Source organism: Bombina bombina, chromosome 5 (assembly GCF_027579735.1).
Source record: "Bombina bombina isolate aBomBom1 chromosome 5, aBomBom1.pri, whole genome shotgun sequence".
Classification (NCBI taxonomy): Eukaryota; Metazoa; Chordata; class Amphibia; order Anura; family Bombinatoridae; genus Bombina; species Bombina bombina.
In genome coordinates this window covers 483,898,230-483,922,970 of record NC_069503.1, presented here as the reverse complement: position 1 = coordinate 483,922,970, position 24,741 = coordinate 483,898,230, and the positions used below count along the sequence as shown (strand labels likewise).

Sequence of the window (24,741 nt, the reverse complement as noted above, 5' to 3'; positions counted from 1 at the left end):
TATCATTCATGTGCTATCATTAGTGCAACACTTGTAATCTGGCCATACTTTGCTTAATAAAAAAGATTACCTTGGAAGAAACTCTTCACTCGCAGATAGCTGACACTTAGTCGTAGAATAGAAAGTTTATCCAACTTTGTGATAATTTCTGGTGGAAATGGCAGAAGACTGGCTAATCTATCCAATTCGGCATTCAGGCGATCTCTGTGTCTTTTTGAAGGATTTGATTTTTCACTTCCAGCTGAGGGTCTTCTGTGAAATAAAAGAGCAAACAGTTCTTCACTAACTAATTCTATGGAATGAAAAAATAATGTCAGTAAATGTAGTTCAAAAACAATAACTCAATGTATCTGTTGTTGAACCACATATTGTATCACTTAAATATAGCTGTTATTTTGACTCTGGATGGTATTTAAACATTGACTGTATATACATATCTCTCAACCATGCTGTATTTTGTTTGTTAATAAATGCACACCCATAGCCCTAACGCTACACCTCAACTACCCCAGGTCACCAAGATTCCACCCTCAAACTTCTAAGATTCCACTCCCGGTCTCAAAATGAAAAAAAGAAAAAAAATAAGATTAGGAGGTATATATTTATGTCCTAAGTACTGAATGCTATCAATAAAAAAATAACAATAAAAACTATAGTGTATTATAAAATCTGTATTCAGCTCTACCTATTTCACTTCTATGCTATGGGTTAAAAATGGTGCCAATTCAAAATGGTGTAGTCCAAAAATGTAAATTGTTTATGTAAATTTCTAGGACAATGGTGTACAGATTTAGAAAAACATTTGAAAATGTATTGAGGTGTTGTAAATATTAAAGAAACTAATTTAAAAATTGCATTATGTTCCACTTTCAAAGATTAACTGCAAGGAGGCACAAATAATTCCTTACAGCATATGTTGGATCTGAGGTAAATTAGGTTTTACCTATCTCCTAATGTGGTTCAAAAAATAAAATATAAAAAACCCAAAGAGGAAACTTTTTTTTAGCAAATTGCCAGGCAACTGTCGCTATGTTATAAAAATAACTATATCGCAAAATCTAGATATCATGATAATGAAATTAATAAAATATTTCAATAAATACTTCTTAATAAATAATATTAAAAAATAGATGCATGACTTTCCCACATAAAATAAATAAATTCTGCTAATTATTTGAAATGATAACCGGAATAAATATTAATGAAAAAGCAAAGATTAATAATGCAAATAAAATCACATTTAGTGACTACATATTTACTTCTATTTAGTCATAGCATACTTACTTTTTAAATATACCATACTTAATTAGCAGCAATTTGTAATCACTTAACTTATCATGACTAATCAAACTAATTCAATGAAATATTAACAATTTTTAATATTTAATTTAAATTCAGTTTTATTAATAAATGTCTGATTAAGAACACGAGTAGTCTACCTATAAATCAGATTTGTGCTAGACATAAAAATGTGTAAAATACTAATAAACTAAAAGGCAAAAAAAAAAAAAAGAATTCTAGACATGCAAAACAGATTTTAATAAGACACTACTAGCCTTAAATAAAATATTAGTTTTCCTTGATCAACCATAAAGTTTGTTTCATAATCCTAATGTGATCAAGCCATGCTTTTAGTGTTTTGCACCACATGAACAGTAACAAAAAGACAGCACTGCAGGACAGGCAAATACAACAGCATAGAAAAATATGAGGAGCATCTTACACACAGGTAAAAATGTATTTCTCCTATTATTAAGGAAATAATCGTGACCCTTGGATACCAGTATTGACATCATTGCCATCATTTCTGGAGCATGCATGATTGACAGATTGTGCACACGCATAAACTACTGGCCCATGCTATGATAAACTATTCATGGCAATTTTTGCACAAAATCAGAACACTGTATAAATATTTCTAATGATATTTGTATTCTTCAAATTCACATTATGTCCCTTTAAACTCTAAACTAAATCAGCCATTATTTGTTGTTTTTACATCATCATAAAAAAACAGTGCAATGTAGATTTATTATTTATTTATATAATGTACCTCTAAAGCTGTTCTTTTTTTCTGCAAAGGAGACAAAGTAAAGTTATTAAAAAGGGCTTTCAATTTGATTTTTTTGTTTTTGTTTTTTGTTTTTAAATCCAGAGTATTTGTTCTAACAAAATTACACTTTTTAAATGCATTTACAACATCCCTTTACCTCCAATAAATAAAAAAATGGCCAGTCTGAGTGGTTAAGTTAACATGATGCCTTTTTATTACATATAAAAGAGGGCATTTTAAAATCTATGGCATATATTTAGGTTATGGCACTTAAAATAAATCACTTCTTGTTATCTTGTTACTATCTTAGAAGGGAGTGTCACTTCCACCAACAGAGGTGCGAGAATGTTGCTTATCAGCCTATGAGATTCTTTCCCACAAATCAGTTTTACACAAACATGCTCTTCCTGTTAGTTTGACAATCAAACAGCTTTATTTTAACCATTATCATACAAAAAATAAGGCAAAACATTTTTATATAATGCTACTTAATATTAGTAATTCATAATCCATTTACTAATTCAATAATGCTGTATTCTGTAATTGCATTTATTAAACACATTCTCACTTTTACACACACATAAACAGTAGACATAGTGGCTTAAAGGGACACTCAACCTAATTTTGTTCTTTCATGATTCAGAAAGAGCATGCCATTTTAAACAATTTTCCAATTTACTTATATTATCGAATTTGCTTCATTATTTTGATATCCTTTGTTGAAAAACATATCTAAATAGGCTCAGAGCTGCTGATTGGTGGCTGCACATAGATGCCTCGTGTGATTGGCTCACCCTAGTGCATTGCTATTTCTTCAACAAAGGATACCAAAGGAATGAAGCAAATTAGATAATATAAGTACATTGGAATGCTGTTTATTGTTTAAAATTGTATTATCTATCTGAATCATGAAAGAACAATGTAGGGTTCATGTCCCTTTAACAACTTGAAACAATCATTTTAAGGAACAGTAAAGTCAAAATTAAACTTGATAGTTCAGACAGAGCATGCGATTTTAAACAACTTTCCAATTTAGTTCTAGGTATTCTCAGGAGCCACAATCCGCTACTAGGAGCTAGCTGATTATTGGTGGTTGTACATATATGACTTTTGTCATTGGCTCACCCCATGTGTTCAGCTAGCTCCCAGTAGTGCATTGCTGCTCCTTCACGAAGGATACTAAGAGAATTAAGCAAAAATTATAACAGAAGTAAATTGGAAATATGTTTAAAGTTGTATGATCTTTCTGAATAATGAAAGAAAAAAAAGGTTTTTATTCCCCTTTAAAGGGACATTAAATGGACAGTTCACCCTAAAATGTTCTCCCCTTTAAATTGTTCCCAATGATTCATTTTACCTGCTGGAGTGGTTTAAATTGTTTAGTAGCTCCTTTACCCCTATTTTGGCATTTGAAATAGCTGATTTAGCCTGTAATATCCCAACCTATACTGAAAGTTTCTATACTAGTGTATATTCTATTGAATAGCCTAAGTAAACACAGCCACTCTCAGTTGGGGGCATGATAGTTAAGTAATAAAATTATAATTTTCCATTGTTCTCTCTAAGTATTGAGCTCTGGTTTTCTAGACAAATATAAGATAAGGAAGCAAGTGTGTGCACATAAAAGTGATAACATAATGAGATATGATATTACCTGAAGCTCAACCCATTGTAATAGGCTGTGGTTTAAAAACACAAAACCAGCTACTTCATATACACAAATAAACTGAAAAATGCAATTTCTCATAAATTTTATACTCTGCAGCTGGTATAACAAGACATTTTAAATACATTCATATAAAAACAATGTTACAGTGTACTGTCCCTTTAAACACTAAATAAATGCTAGATAGAATGATGAAGTCAAAGAAAAGATTAGTCTGAGAATAACACGTAGATGTAGTTTTTAAAGTTTCATTAGCTGTTTAAATATTGACAAAATAAGTGTAAAGTTTTAGTGTCTATAAAACAATGGGAAGCTGCCATGTTGTAACTTAGGTTACCTTCTCTGCTGTGGCCTATTAGGGACAGTTATAAAATAGGTCACCAGAGTGTGCAGCCAATGGCTGTGTGTAATATAACAGTGTTCTGCACTTCCATTTCTAACAGGAACTAAAGAGCTTTTCAGAATCGAATTTCAGGAAAAGGGTACAAAATAAATAATGAAAGTATATTGCAGACTTATATATATATATATATATATATATATATATATATATATATATATGTATATATATATATATATATATATATTATCATTTCATATTATCATCTCAAAATGTGTTTAATGTCCCTTTAAGAATTATACAATATGAAAATGAATCACTAATAGCCAAATTCCATCCACCATTTGCCTTATTTGGAGGTGATAATCCAGGCTTGTGTCTGCAGACAACAAGGCAAGCCCAGTCATATTGTTAGTATAGTGCATTGTTTTACAGTTGTTATATGTTATATGTTAAAGCCAATTGGGGACATATATGTATCAGGGTTAGCATTGAAAAGTCAGCAGGGTGCATTTCCAGGTCTGAGAATTAAAAACCCTCCCTTTTCAGAGCTAAATTACATGAAAAGGGGTAAAACAAAGAATAAAAGTATATTGCAAACTTGTTTCATAATGCATAATTAAAACATTTTATAAAAAAATCTCAAGACATGTCAACACAATAAAAAAAAGGGTTTAAATAATTTGATTTCCTATTTGAATAAGCAACAGTGTCACTACTACTCAGTGAAGAGGAGAAATTCAAGGTCTGGCCCCAGTATACAAAGTTCTGGCATATAAGTATTGGGAGCAGATAATAAAACACATATTATTGCATAGGTGCAGCAACCTTCTTTGCCTTGTGGTTGCTTCAAGCTTTAGCGTACACTTCCATACAGCCACACCTGGAAACTTTCAGATTCAGATGACCGTGATGGTCAGAAACAAAATATGTATTTCACTTCTGCCAGCAACTCTGTGCTGATAGCATATGGGTTAAATGCTCATGTGGCATTTCTGACACTAATAGCTTATTACATGCATAAATATGTCAAGCAAATATCATAGTACTACAATAACGCTGAGCAGTAAAACATAAATACATCAAGGATAAATCAACCACACCTGCAGTGCAGACCCTCTAAGTCACATGACCACATCACAACCTCAAATCAGAAACTCTGGCACTACAGCTAATTTATCAAGTCACATGCAGTCATCAGACCTTTTTAGAGTCTGCTGCAAATAGTGTAAGTTGCACACTGTACTTACACAGCTGCCACTTGTCAAGCACAGATTTACTTTTTTTGTGATAACAGATCTGAATGGACTGAGCTTTGTGTATTCTTGACAGATACTTGCAAAATGCATTGTTCTGTGACTGCATTACATAATGATGTTAAGAGAAATCATATATAGTGAAAGTAATAATATATTCTCAGATCATTGATTTCTGAATCAACATCTTCATGTTAAGATTACAGTAGTCAAGTTTTACAAGATATTATCAAAAGGGATTTGAAACAGTCATCTTACCTATTGTCCACAACTGGATCATATCCTTTAATATGTGTGTGTATCAAAGCAAATATATTCACTCACTTCTATTCCCTGAAATATCACATAATATAGTAACGTCACAAACATGGTAGAAGGTTTTTATGTAGAACAATACTGTGGTGGCCATCTTGGAAACCCTGCCACCATATTGTAAAGGAAAATCCAGAGACTTTCCTGGGAGTACTGTTTTGCAGGGGTATGCAGACAGATTAAACATGATGTAGAATCTGGACCTGAAGGATAGCCTAGAGGTGCCCGCCTGGTCTCAACTGAGTGCTATGAGACCTCTGTAGTTAAGCCCCTGTTTTGTACCCCATCCATATTCCAGGTGCTACAAAATTTGTATGAAAATTAAAAATAAATTATAATGACCCGCAAATTCCTTGTTTTCTAGTATAGAAGACAAAGTAAAAAAAAAAAAAAAAAAACTAAAATTGACAGCATTGAGAGGAGAGATGGTCATAAGTAACATTAATTTTGCAAAGTATATACACAATATGGGGCCGATTTATCATATGTCTGTCCGACATGATCCGCTCAGCGGATTATGTCCGTCAGACATCGCTGAATGCCAACAGCATACGCAGCCAATCAGCCGCTAGCAGGGGGTGTCAATCAACCTGTTCGTATCTGATCGGCGGGACAGTAAAGTAGCAGTGGACTTAAGAAACAGATGTATTAGGCGCCATACGGTGCTTAATAATTCGGCCCCAAAGTATCAGTTTCAGATTGCATAAGCTAGGAGTATATGTACAGAATTTATAATAGTGATGTCAGAACTTTCTGTAGCAAGACTGCAGTGTACCATAATAATATGTACTTTATTTTATATTTATATCACAGTATACTGGTCCATATGCTTAAATACAATCTTTTATAAAGGTTTATCTAATGATTTTTCTACACAATCCGCCATTAAAGTCTATGAGGCCCATTTATTAAGCTCCGTATGGAGCTTGTGGGCCTGTGTTTCTGGCGAGTCTTCAGCAGTTATGAAGCTCCATAACCCTGTCCGACTGTTTTGAGCAGGTGGACAGGAATCGCCACAATTCAACCCGATCGAGTACGATCGGGTTGATTGACACCTCCCTGCTGGCAGCCCATTGGCCGCGAATCTGCAGGGGGCAGCGTTGCACCAGCAGCTCTTGTGAGCTGCTGGTGCAATGCTGAATACGGAGAGCATATTTCTCTCTGCATTTAGCGAGGTCTTGCGGACCTGATTCGCACTGTCGACCGTTGTTAAATAGGCCTCTATGGGGATTTTAGTAGATAAATTATACATTTTTCTAAAGCACTGTGGTCGATCCCCATGCTGTGAGAACAAATGGACCTGAGTGCTGATAAGTGTATTGTACAAGTAATCCTTATGTCCTTTATATTGGGATAATGAATCATTATTTACAGAGGGTATCAAAGTTTTATGCAATACTGATATTAGTGGTATAATTAGCCTAGGTTTACAGTAGCAGATTTAAGTGCCAGATTTGAATAGCATCTTGAATGCATTCTGGATTGTCTCTCCTCATCTATGGTCATCCAAAGTTTGCACTTCACCTCAAAACTTTATTATTTTCTGACCTTTGCTGACCCCTCTTCTCATTCACTCATTTGTCTGCCCTCCACTCTGCCCTCTTCACCTCTATTTTTTACACTGTTCACTGTTGATCCCACTACACCAAATGCTGAGCCTTTTGTACTTTTTGTTAATTAACCCCAGGGGGAACAATCAATGGTGCACCAGGTGCGATGGTCGTAATAATAAAAAAATCGCCTTCGGGGGGCGTGTCTTGATCGCGGCCATAATCAGCAGCAAAGTTATGGAGCTCCTCAAGTAACTTTAACAATTTGTCGTCTATCTCCTCTCAAACTTGGCATCCTGCTTTGGGTGATGTTGGACGCTTTGCAGCAGAAGCCTTAGGCCTAGATTTAGAGTTCGGCGGTAGCCGTCAAAACCAGCGTTAGAGGCTCCTAACGCTGGTTTTGGGCGCCCGCTGGTATTTGGAGTCAGTGATTAAAGGGTCTAACGCTCACTTTTCAGCCGCGACTTTTCCATACCGCAGATCCCCCTACGCCATTTGCGTAGCCTATCTTTTCAATGGGATCTTTCTAACGCTGGTATTTAGAGTCGTTTCTGCAGTGAGCGTTAGAGCTCTAACGACAAGATTCCAGCCGCCTGAAAATAGCAGGAGTTAAGAGCTTTCTGGCTAACGCCGGTTTATAAAGCTCTTAACTACTGTACCCTAAAGTACACTAACACCCATAAACTACCTATGTACCCCTAAACCGAGCTCCCCCCACATCGCCGCCACTCGATTAAAATTTTTAACCCCTAATCTGCCGACCGCCACCTACGTTATACTTATGTACCCCTAATCTGCTGCCCCTAACACCGCCGACCCCTGTATTATATCTATTAACCCCTAACTTGCCCCCCACAACGTCGCCGCAAGCTACATAAAATAATTAACCCCTAATCTTCCGACCGCAAATCGCCGCCACCTACGTTATCCCTATGTACCCCTAATCTGCTACCCCTAACATCGCCGACCCCTATGTTATATTTATTAACCCCTAATCTGCCCCCCACAACGTCGCCGACACCTACCTACACTTATTAACCCCTAATCTGCCGAGCGGACCTGAGCGCTACTATAATAAAGTTATTAACCCCTAATCCGCCTCACTAACCCTATCATAAATAGTATTAACCCCTAATCTGCCCTCCCTAACATCGCCGACACCTACCTTCAATTATTAACCCCTAATCTGCCGACCGGAGCTCACCGCTATTCTAATAAATGTATTAACCCCTAAAGCTAAGTCTAACCCTAACACTAACACCCCCCTAAGTTAAATATAATTTTTATCTAACGAAATAAATTAACTCTTATTAAATAAATAATTCCTATTTAAAGCTAAATACTTACCTGTAAAATAAATCCTAATATAGCTACAATATAAATTATAATTATATTATAGCTATTTTAGGATTAATATTTATTTTACAGGCAACTTTGTAATTATTTTAACCAGGTACAATAGCTATTAAATAGTTAAGAACTATTTAATAGTTACCTAGTTAAAATAATTACAAATTTACCTGTAAAATAAATCCTAACCTAAGATATAATTAAACCTAACACTACCCTATCAATAAAATAATTAAATAAACTACCTACAATTACCTACAATTAACCTAACACTACACTATCAATAAATTAATTAAACACAATTGCTACAAATAAATAAAATTAAATAAACTATCTAAAGTACAAAAAATAAAAAAGAACTAAGTTACAGAAAATAATAAAATATTTACAAACATAAGAAAAATATTACAACAATTTTAAACTAATTACACCTACTCTAAGCCCCCTAATAAAATAACAAAGCCCCCCAAAATAAAAAATTCCCTACCCTATTCTAAAATACAAATATTACAAGCTCTTTTACCTTACCAGCCCTGAACAGGGCCCTTTGCGGGGCATGCCCCAAGAATTTCAGCTCTTTTGCCTGTAAAAAAAAACATACAATACCCCCCCCCCCAACATTACAACCCACCACCCACATACCCCTAATCTAACCCAAACCCCCCTTAAATAAACCTAACACTACCCCCCTGATGATCTTCCTACCTTGTCTTCACCATGCCAGGTTCACCGATCCGTCCTGGCTCCAAGATCTTCATCCAACCCAAGCGGGGGCTAGACATCCACTGAAGAAGTCCAGAAGAGGGTCCAAAGTCTTCCTCCTATCCGGCAAGAAGAGGACATCCGGACCGGCAAACATCTTCTCCAAGCGGCATCTTCTATCTTCTTCCATCCGATGACGACCGGCTCCATCTTGAAGACCTCCAGCGCGGATCCATCCTCTTCTTCCGACGACTAGACGACGAATGACGGTTCCTTTAAGGGACGTCATCCAAGATGGCGTCCCTCGAATTCCGATTGGCTGATAGGATTCTATCAGCCAATCGGAATTAAGGTAGGAATTTTCTGATTGGCTGATGGAATCAGCCAATCAGAATATAGTTCAATCCGATTGGCTGATCCAATCAGCCAATCAGATTGAGCTCGCATTCTATTGGCTGATCGGAACAGCCAATAGAATGCGAGCTCAATCTGATTGGCTGATTGGATCAGCCAATCGGATTGAACTATATTCTGATTGGCTGATTCCATCAGCCAATCAGAAAATTCCTACCTTAATTCCGATTGGCTGATAGAATCCTATCAGCCAATCGGAATTCGAGGGACGCCATCTTGGATGACGTCCCTTAAAGGAACCGTCATTCGTCGTCTAGTCGTCGGAAGAAGAGGATGGATCCGCGCTGGAGGTCTTCAAGATGGAGCCGGTCGTCATCGGATGGAAGAAGATAGAAGATGCCGCTTGGAGAAGATGTTTGCCGGTCCGGATGTCCTCTTCTTGCCGGATAGGAGGAAGACTTTGGACCCTCTTCTGGACTTCTTCAGTGGATGTCTAGCCCCCGCTTGGGTTGGATGAAGATCTTGGAGCCAGGACGGATCGGTGAACCTGGCATGGTGAAGACAAGGTAGGAAGATCATCAGGGGGGTAGTGTTAGGTTTATTTAAGGGGGGTTTGGGTTAGATTAGGGGTATGTGGGTGGTGGGTTGTAATGTTGGGGGGGGGGGGTATTGTATGTTTTTTTTTACAGGCAAAAGAGCTGAAATTCTTGGGGCATGCCCCGCAAAGGGCCCTGTTCAGGGCTGGTAAGGTAAAAGAGCTTGTAATATTTGTATTTTAGAATAGGGTAGGGAATTTTTTATTTTGGGGGGCTTTGTTATTTTATTAGGGGGCTTAGAGTAGGTGTAATTAGTTTAAAATTGTTGTAATATTTTTCTTATGTTTGTAAATATTTTATTATTTTCTGTAACTTAGTTCTTTTTTATTTTTTGTACTTTAGATAGTTTATTTAATTTTATTTATTTGTAGCAATTGTGTTTAATTAATTTATTGATAGTGTAGTGTTAGGTTAATTGTAGGTAATTGTAGGTAGTTTATTTAATTATTTTATTGATAGGGTAGTGTTAGGTTTAATTATATCTTAGGTTAGGATTTATTTTACAGGTAAATTTGTTATTATTTTAACTAGGTAACTATTAAATAGTTCTTAACTATTTAATAGCTATTGTACCTGGTTAAAATAATTACAAAGTTGCCTGTAAAATAAATATTAATCCTAAAATAGCTATAATATAATTATAATTTATATTGTAGCTATATTAGGATTTATTTTACAGGTAAGTATTTAGCTTTAAATAGGAATTATTTATTTAATAAGAGTTAATTTATTTCGTTAGATAAAAATTATATTTAACTTAGGGGGGTGTTAGTGTTAGGGTTAGACTTAGCTTTAGGGGTTAATACATTTATTAGAATAGCGGTGAGCTCCGGTCGGCAGATTAGGGGTTAATAATTGAAGGTAGGTGTCGGCGATGTTAGGGAGGGCAGATTAGGGGTTAATACTATTTATGATAGGGTTAGTGAGGCGGATTAGGGGTTAATAACTTTATTATAGTAGCGCTCAGGTCCGCTCGGCAGATTAGGGGTTAATAAGTGTAGGTAGGTGTCGGCGACGTTGTGGGGGGCAGATTAGGGGTTAATAAATATAACATAGGGGTCGGCGATGTTAGGGCAGCAGATTAGGGGTACATAGGGATAACGTAGGTGGCGGCGGTTTACGGAGCGGCAGATTAGGGGTTAAAAGTGTAATGCAGGGGTCAGCGATAGCGGGGGCGGCAGATTAGGGGTTAATAAGTGTAAGGTTAGGGGTGTTTAGACTCGGGGTACATGTTAGGGTGTTAGGTGCAGACTTAGGAGGTGTTTCCCCATAGGAAACAATGGGGCTGCGTTAGGAGCTGAACGCTGCTTTTTTGCAGGTGTTAGGTTTTTTTTCAGCTCAAACAGCCCCATTGTTTCCTATGGGAGAATCGTGCACGAGCACGTTTTTGATGCCGGCCGCGTCCGTAAGCAACTCTGGTATCGAGAGTTGCATTTGCGGTAAAAATGCTCTACGCTCCTTTTTTGGAGCCTAACGCAGCATTTGTTTGAACTCTCGATACCAGAGTTAAATTTATGGTGCGGCCAGAAAAAAACCCGCGGAGCGTTAACAGCCCTTTTACCGCCGAACTCTAAATCTAGGCCTTAGTTTCCCGAATTAGGTTTCTCTATAACTGTGGCTGTTGGACACCATTATGAGATCTGTATAGTTCGATATGTGGGTCCTTACTGCTCTTGTTATTGCTATTCACATAACCTCATTACTTTTTTATTCTATGTACAACCTCATGATGCTTATTGTTGATATTTTGCAAATAATATGCCGCATTATACATGTGACTAGGTTTGCCTTTAATGATGTTTATAGTTTTCCCTAGCTGACAGGGCGTATATTTTTCTCTATAATTGTGATCACTGAGTCAAACTGCATTTCTCAGTTTCCAGTTGTAAATATCCTGCTTAGCTAAGATTTTAGAGCTATAAAGCATGTAACTGAGATATACTAGGTACCAACAGAAGCCTTCCTTACCCTATTATTTGCCAAATAATAAATATAACTAAACATATATTAGTGCCCTGTTGCACAGTAAGCGCCAGAATATTTAGAAAGAAATATAGGGGCTACATAATCCTGGGCTAACTAGCACAAGGTTTCTATTTTTGGCTGCAAATACTTTACCTTATGTTGCCCCAAACATCTCTTGGTTTTCATCTGGGACACCTCATCATGTTCTCATACTTTTCTTCTAGATTTGCTTACAATATATAGTGCTCCTATTATAGCAATTCTGTGTATATATAACAGGTATCTTATAAACACCCATTAAGTAACGATCTCCTAATAGTTAAAAATGTATACAGTCTTTTCCTAGCTTACTGGACATTTATTTTTCTCCATAATTGGTGATCACTGATACCAACTGCACCTATCAGTTTCTGGTTGTACATATTTTGCCTAAGTATATAGTAAGTAGGTGAGACATACTAAGCCCTAACAGGAGCCCTTTTTATCCTATTTACTGCCAAATAAGGTATTTACCTGAAGATGTATAGGTGGCTGGTTACACAGCAAACTACTATTTTAAGATATGGTTACTATACATAGTGTTCCTATTGTAATAATTCTAAGATGTTCTTGTGTATATATGACAGGTTCCCTGAGACCACTCATTAAGTAACGTTCTCTTAATTGTCAAATTGTTTTTTCATTCCCTTCAATTAACATTACAACCCCCTATTCAATTTTTACAAAATGTTGTTAGATATCATTATATTAGGCGAACTAATTACTCAGGGAAGATTGTGTAATTCTATAAAATTAAAAATTAGGTATCATAACCCTTCAGACATATTAAGTACCTAAATATTAAGCTTGACTAGTTGGGTCTCAACAACTCGCTTGAATTTGTATGTATGAGTAAGATATATTAACCACTAGATTGTTTTTGTATTGTTTTCTACTTTATTCTTCATGAACAGATTGTTACAAGCCAGAGATGTTATTTATATCATTGCAGTACTTATATTGTTATGCTAAATACCTTAATAAAAATCTTTGATTTAAAAAAAAAAATCACATGCACTAATTCTTTAGACTCTAGAGCATGTCATTTAAAGACTATCAACCCTGCACTACTGTGTGTATATCACCCACAAAGAGGTTGGTTCTGAGCAGAAAATGCAGCTGATCCAATCAGCAGAGCTAGTCACACAACTCAGATGTGGAACTAGCGCTGCTGATTGGATTTGCGCTATATTCTGCTCAGGACCAGCAAAGCTCTGGGGTCCCAAAAAGTACTTCTACTGTGTGTTTAACCCTATTGTGGGGGGGGGGGGGTTAAATGGACAGTAATGCAGGATCAATAGTATTAACATTAAATGCTCTAAGTCATTTTTCAACTATAATGGCCCATTAAACTATGTATTTGTATTTTATTTGGCCATGTTTAAGAATTGTTGAAGGGTTTTGTTAAGTGTGATGGTTGCTTATGTTGGGTAATTTGTAGGGGGTTGTTTCTAGTGTGGGATTTGTGTGGGTGTGTTGTGGTGGAAGTGCGATGTAGAGGGTTTAATGGGCTTTGGAGGTATTGGCACGGGGACTGAGTAAAGTATAGGGTTAATAGTAGACAGTGGCGTCACTAGGGGGTGCAGGGGGTGCGGGCCGCACCCGGGTGACACCATCCAGGGGGTGACACCAACAGAATTTTTTTTTTTTTTTTAATTTTATTGAAATTCAAAGAAATACAATGTAGAGATGCATAAGATTTTTTATTAGAGGGGCCAGCATTTGTGAACATTAGTGGGACTGGGAAAGTTGTAGACACTTCATTTTTTTGCCCCTTGAGCCAGCGCTGCAATTTCCACAAATAGTTTTCCCGGCTGCTTTTGCTTGTTTGTACTTTGCTCCTCCTCTGCCCAATTTCACTATGAATGTTGTGGGCGTGCCATGGGGCTTGCAAAGTTGCGCTGCTAGCCTAAACCTGCCTGCCTATCTGTGCTCACTGCTCAGTGATGTGTGGAGCAGTGGAGTCACTCACTGCTGTGCTGTCTCTCTAAACAGGAACTGGGAAATCGTGAGGGGGATGCCTGGCACCTGACCGCATGACTGTCTGACACTGTCTCTAAAGTGAAGGAGCCACGTATGATGCCCACCAGACTGGTACGGTTACGGTACACTAAGTGCACACTGAAGAGGTAGGAGGGGAGGGCGGGCGGGGGTCTGGGGGTGGGCAGAGTGCAGAGGTGATTGGCCATAAGAAGCGGTAGGCACGCGGCCCGGGGCTGTGCTCTGACAGACTTGGAACAGAGTCAGAGAGCAGAATTGTCATAGTTTGCGCGTCTAAACCTTTTCTTTAGTGATTTATTTTAGAGTGCTCTGTTTATCTTTCATTTGATGCTCTGCTGAGCCAGGACGCAGCTCTAGGCATGAGCTTTATAATTAATGCAGTGCAGTTTACATATTTTGTATGTGTGTGTGTCTGAGTGTTTTTGTGTGTGTGTCTGAGTGTCTTTGTGTGCGTGTGTGTCTCAGTGTTTTGTGTGTGTGTGTCTAAGTGTTTGTGTGTGTGCCTGAGTGTTTTTCTGTGTGTGTCTGAGTGTTTTTCTGTGTGTGTTTTTGTGTGTGTGTCTGATTGTGTTTCCGAGTGTTTGTGTGTGCATCTGAGTGTGTTTTTAAGTGTGTCTGAGTGTGTCCGAGTGTTTGTATGTGTGTGTGCCTGTGTTTTTGTGTGTGTCTGCTTTCTGGGGAGGTGACACCATAACTTACCGCGCCGGGTGACACCAATCCTAGTGACGCCACTGATAGTAGAGAAAGCTGAATCACAGTTATTGTTATCTGCAGGGTGTCATGGTCACAATGAGAGTTGAGATGCAGAAGGGTCATGGCTAGGGTTAATTGTAGTTTGAGATATGGTTAGCTATGCAAGTTATCTACTGTGGGGAGCTTGTAATTATAGTGTCACTTCATTACTGTGGGGGGCTAACTCAATGCAAAACATTCTTTCTTCTTGATCCTCCATGTTGACTTTTGTCTGCTTGAAAGCTGTAATACAACAGCTTAAAGCAGTTATACAAGTGCTTTTAGGTATCACTATAAAAAAGGGGGTATAGAGTAGCATCATGGTCTGCTGCACATAATAGCAGCAGTCATAAGATACCTTTGCCATTATGTTCTTGCAAGTCGCATAGCTGTTGTTTCTTGAAAGCTGAAGCAATGATTCAGCTGTTTAAAGTTTTAGGGTCTCTAGGGTGATTACTACTAAGAGCAACAGAACTTTAATTCCGTAACAGATATGTCTCTACTAGTGACCCTTAGTAATCTTCTGCCTACACATGCCCTGGGATATATTCATTCATATGCCTTCAATACATATATTTTACCATGAAGAATTAACCAGATGAAGTTGAAAATTGATTTAATTATTCTTAAACAGTAGAAAAAGATTTTTAAAACACTCATTCAAAAAGATTTTTCTTATTCTTGAATAAGTCATGTATAACACCTGCCAGGAATTTTTTCTTACCAGAATAATCTTGTGAAATGCTTGTTCAATGCCGCCCCCTGAACATTCGCGGCCAATTGGCTACTAGCAGGGGGTGTCAATCATCCCGATCGTATCGGATTGGGAAGATTGCAGTCCGGCAACCTAAAAGGTGGCAGACAAGTTATGGAGCAGCGGTCTTATGATCGCTGCTTTTTAACTTATGTTTCCGGCTCGTGGGTAGAAAGCAGCATCCGCTGCTTATTAAATCTACCCCTATATCTTCATCAACATTAAGGGCTAGATTACAAGTGTGGCACTAATTTATTGTGCACCTGTAAATGTGCAAATTTGCCCGTTAATGGGCGTGTGTTAAATAACCAGCCATTGCCAACTGGATCATTTTCTAAATGTGACCCATTTGCCCCCAAATTTCAGTGTAAGGTTGTTTTTTTATTAAAAAACAAGTAGCATTTGTTTTTAAAATAAAAGATAACTGCATGAAGCAGTTGCTAAGGGGTTAAAGTGAGCGGGAGTGGGGTGTTAGAAAAAAAAACGGCACTGAAAAGTGCCTTTACATTGCGGTCTATGGGGAACTGTGTGTTCTCTATAAATATATATGTATATGCTTATATACATATATATTTATGTGTTAATATGTGTATATACATATATATAAATATATATGTATATAAGTATATATATATATATATATATATATATACAGTATCTCACGAAAGTGAGTACACCCCTCACATTTTTGTAAATATTTTATTATATCTTTTCATGTGACAACACTGAAGAAATGACACTTTGCTACAATTTAAAGTAGTGAGTGTACAGCCTGTATAACAGTGTAAATTTGCTGTCCCCTCAAAATAACGCAACACACAGCCAATAATGTCTAAACCGTTGGCAACAAAAGTGAGTACACCCCTAAGTGAAATGAGGAAGGGCTGAGCTAGGCCTGAAACATTGCAGATATTTTTTGACCCATGATGTAATATTAATAAAGGTCTTTTATTATTGGACGTGCTGGAGGACTTGTTGCTTTGCATACAGACTGTACACTCACTACTTTACATTGTAGCAAAGTGTAATTTCTTCAGTGTTGTCACATGAAAAGATATAATAAAATATTTACAAAAAAGGTAGGGGTGTACTCACTTTTGTGAGATACTGCATATATTTAAATTTTGCTGCCCATCGCTACGCGACTTACCCCTTTTACTGTGCTAGTTCTCATGCCGTGTCTGACAGGAGCCTATGGAAGCGCGCTCTCATAGCAATTGTGTGCGATGGTATTACAAATGTACGAAAATTTGCACTCCACTCGTAATCCGGCCCTAAATGTGTTGTTTTAATTTTATTATCTTCAGTCTATTCTAAAGCTTTAATATTTGCTAAGTGATTAGTAAACAGCACCACCTTACCAGGTGTGAAGGCACATTATAGTATTATATAGTGAAAAGAGCCACGTTAATATTGACAAAGTACTGGGACTTTGCAGTAACTGGAAGTGAACCTATATCCTCATGTTTAACTGTCTGGGTTTAGCAAACAATACAGCTATAAATTCGCTTGACAAGTTCTGTGTTCTACTTATGAAATATACATTTGCACATATCAGTGACACAACTAGGCATAACATATTGACTGAATGCTGTTCCATTACTTTGTTGGTCAGTATAGTATTAGCTTTAGAAAAAAAGGGCAAAAGGAAAGAAAGGAAAGGGTGTGGAAAAGTTAGGGCATATAGTACATATTAAGTAAAAGTAGATTCATGGGTAAACATTGTCTGGACTGGAGTGAGAAAAAGTTATCAAATAATTTATCTACAAAAATCCCTTTAAAGGAAAAGTAGTTACGCTACAATTCTTACCGCAATCTCAGAGCTGTTTTCTGAAACGAAAAAAGTTGCACAAAACACTTTACAAAATACATTACAAAGTACAGTTACACTCAAACTAAAACCATTTCATAAACATTATTTAAAAAAATATATTGCACAAAAAAGTTAATAGGACTCAAAGATAAGAGATCTCGGGTGTTAGGAAAAAAAAGCTACTGAAGTACTTTAACATAGAGAAATACATACATACAGAAACATTGCTAAAGATGTACTTGTATGTATGTATATATATATATATATATATATATAAAAATATATATATATGTTTAGCTGTGTATTTACTGTAAATATTTCACATTCCAATGTGTGAACAAAGCAGAATATGTTCTATTTTTAAATAGATATTCCTATATATATCTGCATACTGTATATCTATACCTATATTGTATATAATCATCTCTCTCTCTCTCTCTCTCTCTCTCTCTCTCTCTCTCTCTCTCTCTCTCTCTATATATATATATATATATATATATATATATATATATATATATATAGAGGTATATATATATATTTGTTCAAAAAAACATCAGATATATGAAGAAATATTTAACTATGAATAAATAGAACATATTGCGTTATGTTAAGAACATTGGAAAATTAAATATTCATATTTTCATGTTGGGTTAGCATAATTGCGAAATGTGATTGTGTTTGCGTGATAGTCGGATTATTTTTTACCACTTTTTTTTCTCTATTGACTTCTATGGAGGAATACGTGAACACGCAGTCAATATGTGATATTCAGATTTTTGCTCTAGTCGGGTTACAGTTTGCGCAAAATATTTTTTTTTGTAATACCAGCGCAACCCGACTAGCGCAAAAAGCTTAACTCTAGCGGAGTTTTCACGATTGTGAAAATGCAATATACCGTGCCACTTGTTATCTAGCCCATGTTTAATTCTGGGTAATAAAGAGCCTTTGTAATATACTTTTATTTTAAATTTTCTGTTAATAAAAATTTGCAACACGCAATTATTTAGTGCTTTAAACCACAAAATGCTCTTTAACTAGTGCCCCCAGTTGTACCCGAAGACATTTTTGAGCAGCAAGCAGTTCTGGAGACTACGTTCTGTGACAGGATGAGAGATACCACTGTCTCTCTGTAAGCTCGTAGCAGAGCATCCAGGGGCTTTAGCCGAAGAGGACTTTGCAGGACTTTTTACATAAAAACTGAAGCTTTCGATCCTTTATTAGGGGACATTGTGGTTTACTGGCAATATAAACATTTTAATAATATTGACTATCCCTTTAAAGAGGCATTAAACACTAAATACATTTGAAGCAGTTCCTCTGATTATGGGTGCCGCCATTTTGGAAACTAGGATTCACTACAGGTATATGCAGGATAGTTGCTGCACATGTGCAAACTTGTGTCAGCTCTGGAAAGCTGTGATAGCTAAATTTCAACATGGTGGTACCCAAAGATAAAGGCAGGTGAAGGATAACCTCTACCTCAATACTATGCTTATAAAGGGACAGAATACAAGTGGAGCGCTAAATATCGATTTCATGAAAGTGATATTTGTGCTCCACTGTATAATACCAGCACACGCTAATGTGCGCTGGTAATACAAGTTCACAGCAATCGCATTGCTGGGAAGAATTGAGCTCACGAGAGCGCACTTCCATAGGCTCCTATAGAAGCCTTGTTCTGATGCCGTTAGAGACAGCATCAGAATTTCAGCGCAGCGAAGGGCGGAAGTAGCACAACAATGGCAGCAATTTTAAATATATATGTATATGATTATATACATAGATATTTATGTCTTAATATGTGTATATACACATAAACACATACTGTACATATATATGTATATAAGCAAATATATATTTACAGGGAACACAAAGTTCCCGTAGACCACAAAGTAAAGGCACTTTTCAGTGCCTTTTTTTTCTAACACCCCACTCCCACCAACTTTATCCCAAAAATACTGCCTAGTGGAGTAATATTATTAAATATAAAGATGCTGCTGGGGCCATTTGGGGCTGATTGGTGGGTGGCTGCACATAGATGTCTCGTGTGATTGGCTTACACATGTGCATTGATATTTCTTCAACAAAGGATATCTGAAGAATGAAGCAAATTAAATAATAGAAGTAAATTTAGCGCTCTACTTGTAATCTAGCCCTAAATCTATTGTAAAATGTATGTCCCTATAACTATAACTATTGTTGGTTTTCTAATTCTGAGAATTAGAAGTGTAGACTGCAGATTTTTTTAGCCTAACTCTGTTACATATATGTAACTAACAGGTCTCAGCAGAGGAAATTAGATACTTTACTGCAAAACAATACAAGTTTTGCTAACAACTGGCTAGCCTTGTCTATTCTAGTAATAAATCCAGCTCCTCCATATAAGGCAGAAGGAGTTTTGTCACTAACAACTGCAGCAAACAATCTATTTAGAAAGTTTTCCAATAGAGAAGTCTTGTAATTACAAGGTGGTTTACATCCTTTTAAGACAAACGAGAACAAATATCTAGGACGGACTAAGTGAGACAATCCCACAAACTGAACGAGCTATATAATTTAGACATTTGTATTAATATTGGCTGTGAGGAACAGGGAAATCACACAATGGTTTTGGCATCAGTAATTTTGAGATAACATGCCAGGCCACAATCTTTTTTTTTTTTGAGGGGGGGGGGAGGGGGGTTATTGGCATTAATGTAAAAAGGATAAACCTATTATATTTTGAGACGAAAAGAAAACATCAATATTCCAAGAATGAAAACACGTAATTAGGCTTTATAAGGAACAAATTGCTTAATTGAAACTGAGCATCAAGCAATCATTGCAAGTTATAATATCATGTTTTTGCACCAATGTAATGCCCAACAGTATTAAAGGTGACAAGACATCTGTTTCCTGCCTACTGGAATAAACTAAAACACTGAATCTTGAAAATATGATTTAATCTCTTATAATATATTTTTATTCCAGTAATACATATAGGGCAAGATTACAAGTGACGCGCTAAATATCTTTTTCCGCTTGGCGCTAGCACATTTGTTTTTATTATTATTATTTTTTTAAATACAAAGAACATTCTCTTCGATGTGAGGAACATTGGAATGTGAAATATCTACATTAAAAACACAGTAAAACATAATAAAAAAATATTAAAATTGAATAAATATTAATTTTCATGTTTAAATGTATTTGTCTGGGAAGGGCTCAAAAGTATATATATATATATATATATATATATATATATATATACAGTACATGTGTATATATGTGTTCATATGTGTATATATGTATATACATGCATATATGTATATACATACATTTGTATATACATACACATTATAGCCCTTTCCAGTCAAACACCTTGTGATATACTAAATACCTTTTAACCCTTATAAAAAATGTTTAAAACTTATATGAATAATTTTAATCAGAAAGTGTATATATGAGTGTAACACTTTTTTTTAAAGTACTTACGTTGTGCTTGGTGCAACTTTGTTTTTACCCTTTACACTTTAGGCTAGGTCTTTAGTCATGCTAACCTGATGAGCGCACATTTTGTTTGCTCTAGAGCGCACCCATTTACTTTCAACTTGCAATATTGCTTATCGCGACCCATGCTAACTTTAATGCACCACTTGTAACCTAGTCCATAATGTTTATAATTAACATATATATACTTTCACACACACATATATTATATATGTACAGTATATTATATTTTTCTAAAACTATGAGCCCCATGTATTAAAAGTCGTGCAAACAGCTTCTCAACTTGAAAAGCTGTCCGCACATCTTCGCTGCATACGGACAGCGGATATGTTTGTCCGCTGGCCCGTTTGCATCATTACACACTCTGACCAATCACGCACGGGAAGGAACTGTCAATCACTGAGAGTGAGCAATCTTCTTACATTGCTGGAAGCAGGCTGGCATGTGCGAACCTGCCTCCATAGTAGCTGCTTTGTACATACAGCCCTATATCATAATTTAAATAACTGCAGTTTGTTACTTACAATAAATGACTGTAACACAGTTGTGTTCCAAAAAGGTAGACTATACATGGATTTCTAAGTGCTGATTAGAATCAAACTGTTGTATAATTTCCATTTTACCTCCAGTTTCCAGTACTGATAATTTAAAATAATGTATTACGTTTAGAAATGTATAAATATGTTTTGTGCAAGTAGATTTCGTAAACCATACTCGTAACAAAATGCCATTCAAGTATAAAATACTCAGTCTTGATTTTGTGCAAACAAACAACAATATCCAATTCATACTACATACATACATAGATCACTACACCAGTAGACCTCAACCCAGCAAATTCTGCTCAACCACATCCTAAACTTTTTTCCCAAAGAACCACTGGCGTTCAACTTTTAAATTGAAATGGGACTAAACACATTTCCTGCATCTCCCTCCAAGCATGGGTGCTGCCATAATGGAACCTAGGTTACACTGCAGCTATGTGAAGAAGAGTTTCTGCACACGTGCAAACCGGTCAGCACTAGAATGCAGTGAAAGTCAGATTTTAATATGTCAACACCCATGACTAGAGGGAGAAGAACCTCAATACTATGCTTATAAAATGTATGTTTACACAAAAGCAGGAGGTATTTAATGTCTCAATAAATTACCCTCGTTGATTTCCCGGTGATAAAAGTGAACAATGTAGAGCACAGCTGTACAGATTGATAGCAATTTAGAATGTTGGTACTGTGATTTTTGTTCTTGATGAGCAGATGTATTGATTTAGAATGTTGGCAATGGAATTTGTGTTCTTGGTGAACAGATTTGTATTCACTCTTGACGCGAGGGGAGCATAACAGTGACGTGCACAATGGTGACTAATGGGTGCTGGGATGCACTATGCACCCTCATTCCTTACTGTAGCACCCAAAACTCAAAAGTAGCTGCTCTTCTGAATTTGCAAGTTAATGTCTTGATTGCATCATTTTTACCTCCGAATGTTATTTCCTAGAGCAGGGGTGATGAACCCTCTTCACAGCCTTTGCCCAAACTGGTGATGATTTACTAAAAAAATGATTGTGCCCATGACAACTTGGTATGTTTAATTTATCATATATTTTTGTTTATACATAGAGCCATCCAGAGGCATAACTAGAAACCACAGGGCCCAGGTGCAAGAATCTTAGGCCTTTATTACAATTTTGAAGGGCTTACAGGTTTGATTATTAACTCTGTCTCTGGATGAGTGAATTAACAATATTGTTTATCTAAGGTGTGAGTTTTACCATTAATAACTCTATCGATCCAATGATAAGGTACTCAGGTCAACTATCTATAAGTTTAATTACCTTGTATTAAGGTCCATGAGGGACCCGGCATCCTGATACTTTTTCCTCCAAGCTCTAAAATGTATATATTAGGTGGTCCACGAGTGACCCTTATTTAGTTGGGATAACCTCAACCTTATAAGTATAAAATAGAGGTGTAAAATGTTCATTTTTACACTGAGATACCCTTATCACAGAACCTACTGTATTATATGATATAGGTATTTTGTGATCTTTGCCTTGAAAATTGTTCAAAAACTTGCACTGTGAAAATAGTGATAGACAACAGATCATAATATAACACATTTTGCACCACCCCCAACAACTCACAGTATTTCCACTGGGCAGAGGTTTCTGTGTAAAGCATTAAAATCCCTCAGTCTTTTCCTTCTAAGAATCAAGTATAGATTCACTATATAGCAATACAGAAATAGATAATCTATTAGGCACTGTATTTCTATTGCTGTGTGCTTTAAAGCTGCCTATATTTGCACTGCTGTGGCATAAGGAATCTATGTTTAAAATGGATATTTGGAAGGACATATCTTTACCCAGTATCCTCTGCTTCAGTGGAAACACTGAGTTTTCTGTGGGTGGATGTGTATAAAAATAGGCCTTTATAATCTGTGTTTATATGCATGCATTTTGTTTGAAATATAAGTGCCAAGCTGTCTCTTCTGCATTCCACTACGTCTCCTCGCTGTTCAGCGTTAATATTCTCTGTATAAGTGAATACAGTGATACACTTCTTAGGCCACAACATACTACTTGCAGTTTCCTACAAAAGGCCTAAATGTACATGGTAGTCAACATACGACCAGAGGAGGTTCTTCAGTGGAGCTAATCTATCGAGGAGGGTAAAAATGATCCCTCCCTTCCCCTGTCCTTTAAGGCAAGCCACACCCCAGCACTGCATACCCATGCCACAGGACACCTAACCACACCACTAGACCAGCCAGTTCCTCCCTCAGAACACCCATGGTTCTGCCTTTATCCACCCTGATTGTGCCCATGGAAGACCTGCCACTTCACCGACAGAAGTGTTGCCTCTTTAAAGGGACACTGAACCCAATTTTTTTATTTTGTGATTCAGATAGAGCATTCAATTTTAAGCAACTTTCTAATTTACTCCTGTTATAAATTGTTCTTTGTTCTCTTGCTATCTTTATTTGAAAAAGGCATCTAAGCGAAGGAGCCAGACAATTTTTGGTTCAGGACTCTGGACAGGACTTCTTTATTGGTGGGTAAATTTATCCACCAATCAGCAAGAAGAACCCAGGTTGTTCACCAAAAATGGGCCGGCATCTAAACTTACATTCTTTTCAAATAAAGATACCAAGAGAATGAAGAAAATGTGATAATAGGAGTAAATTAGAAAGTTGCTTAAAATGTCATGCTCTGTCTGAATCAAGAAAGAAAAAAAAATTGGGAACCCTTTAATAAGGTTTATGGAACCACCACTGAATGAAACCAAGCTATTGGCAAAATTACCATAGTAGCAAGCTGTAGAACTCAAAGACAGTTTGCAGGCATTTTTTTAGGGGTGGGGGGGTGGGTGGCCTTACGGCAAACGTTTAAATCCTTTACATAGGTTCAATGGCTATGGCCGAAAGTGCTTGAGAAAATGTATTAAATACATATCCTGCACCCCTTTTAGATAACATTTTTTATTTAATACACATTTAAAAGCTATTTTTTTATGTATCAATTGCACGTTTAGGTATATTCAGATTTGGATAAAGGCTATTTGGTGTTTAACATGATATCTGTTGAACATGGATTTTTTCCCCACAGCATTTGTAACTGCAGCAGCAGTAAAGATATAGCTGAAGATATTAACAACATGGTGCACCTGTTCCTAGTGAGAACCAAGATAAGTTGGGAAAATAAAACCCTCCTTATTAAACATCTATATTTCAGGGCTACAGGCACTTAGCAGTTGGCAAATGCACCACATG

General features: G+C 36.6%; 1 protein-coding gene across 1 annotated transcript in view; it reads right to left on the bottom strand.

The window, feature by feature from the left end:
- Positions 1-24,741, bottom strand: part of AHRR (aryl hydrocarbon receptor repressor) — a 647,930-nt gene that overhangs the window by 513,586 nt on the left and 109,603 nt on the right. The window contains 1 exon segment of the mRNA XM_053714392.1: positions 71-252. Coding sequence (XP_053570367.1) covers positions 71-252 — 182 coding nt within the window.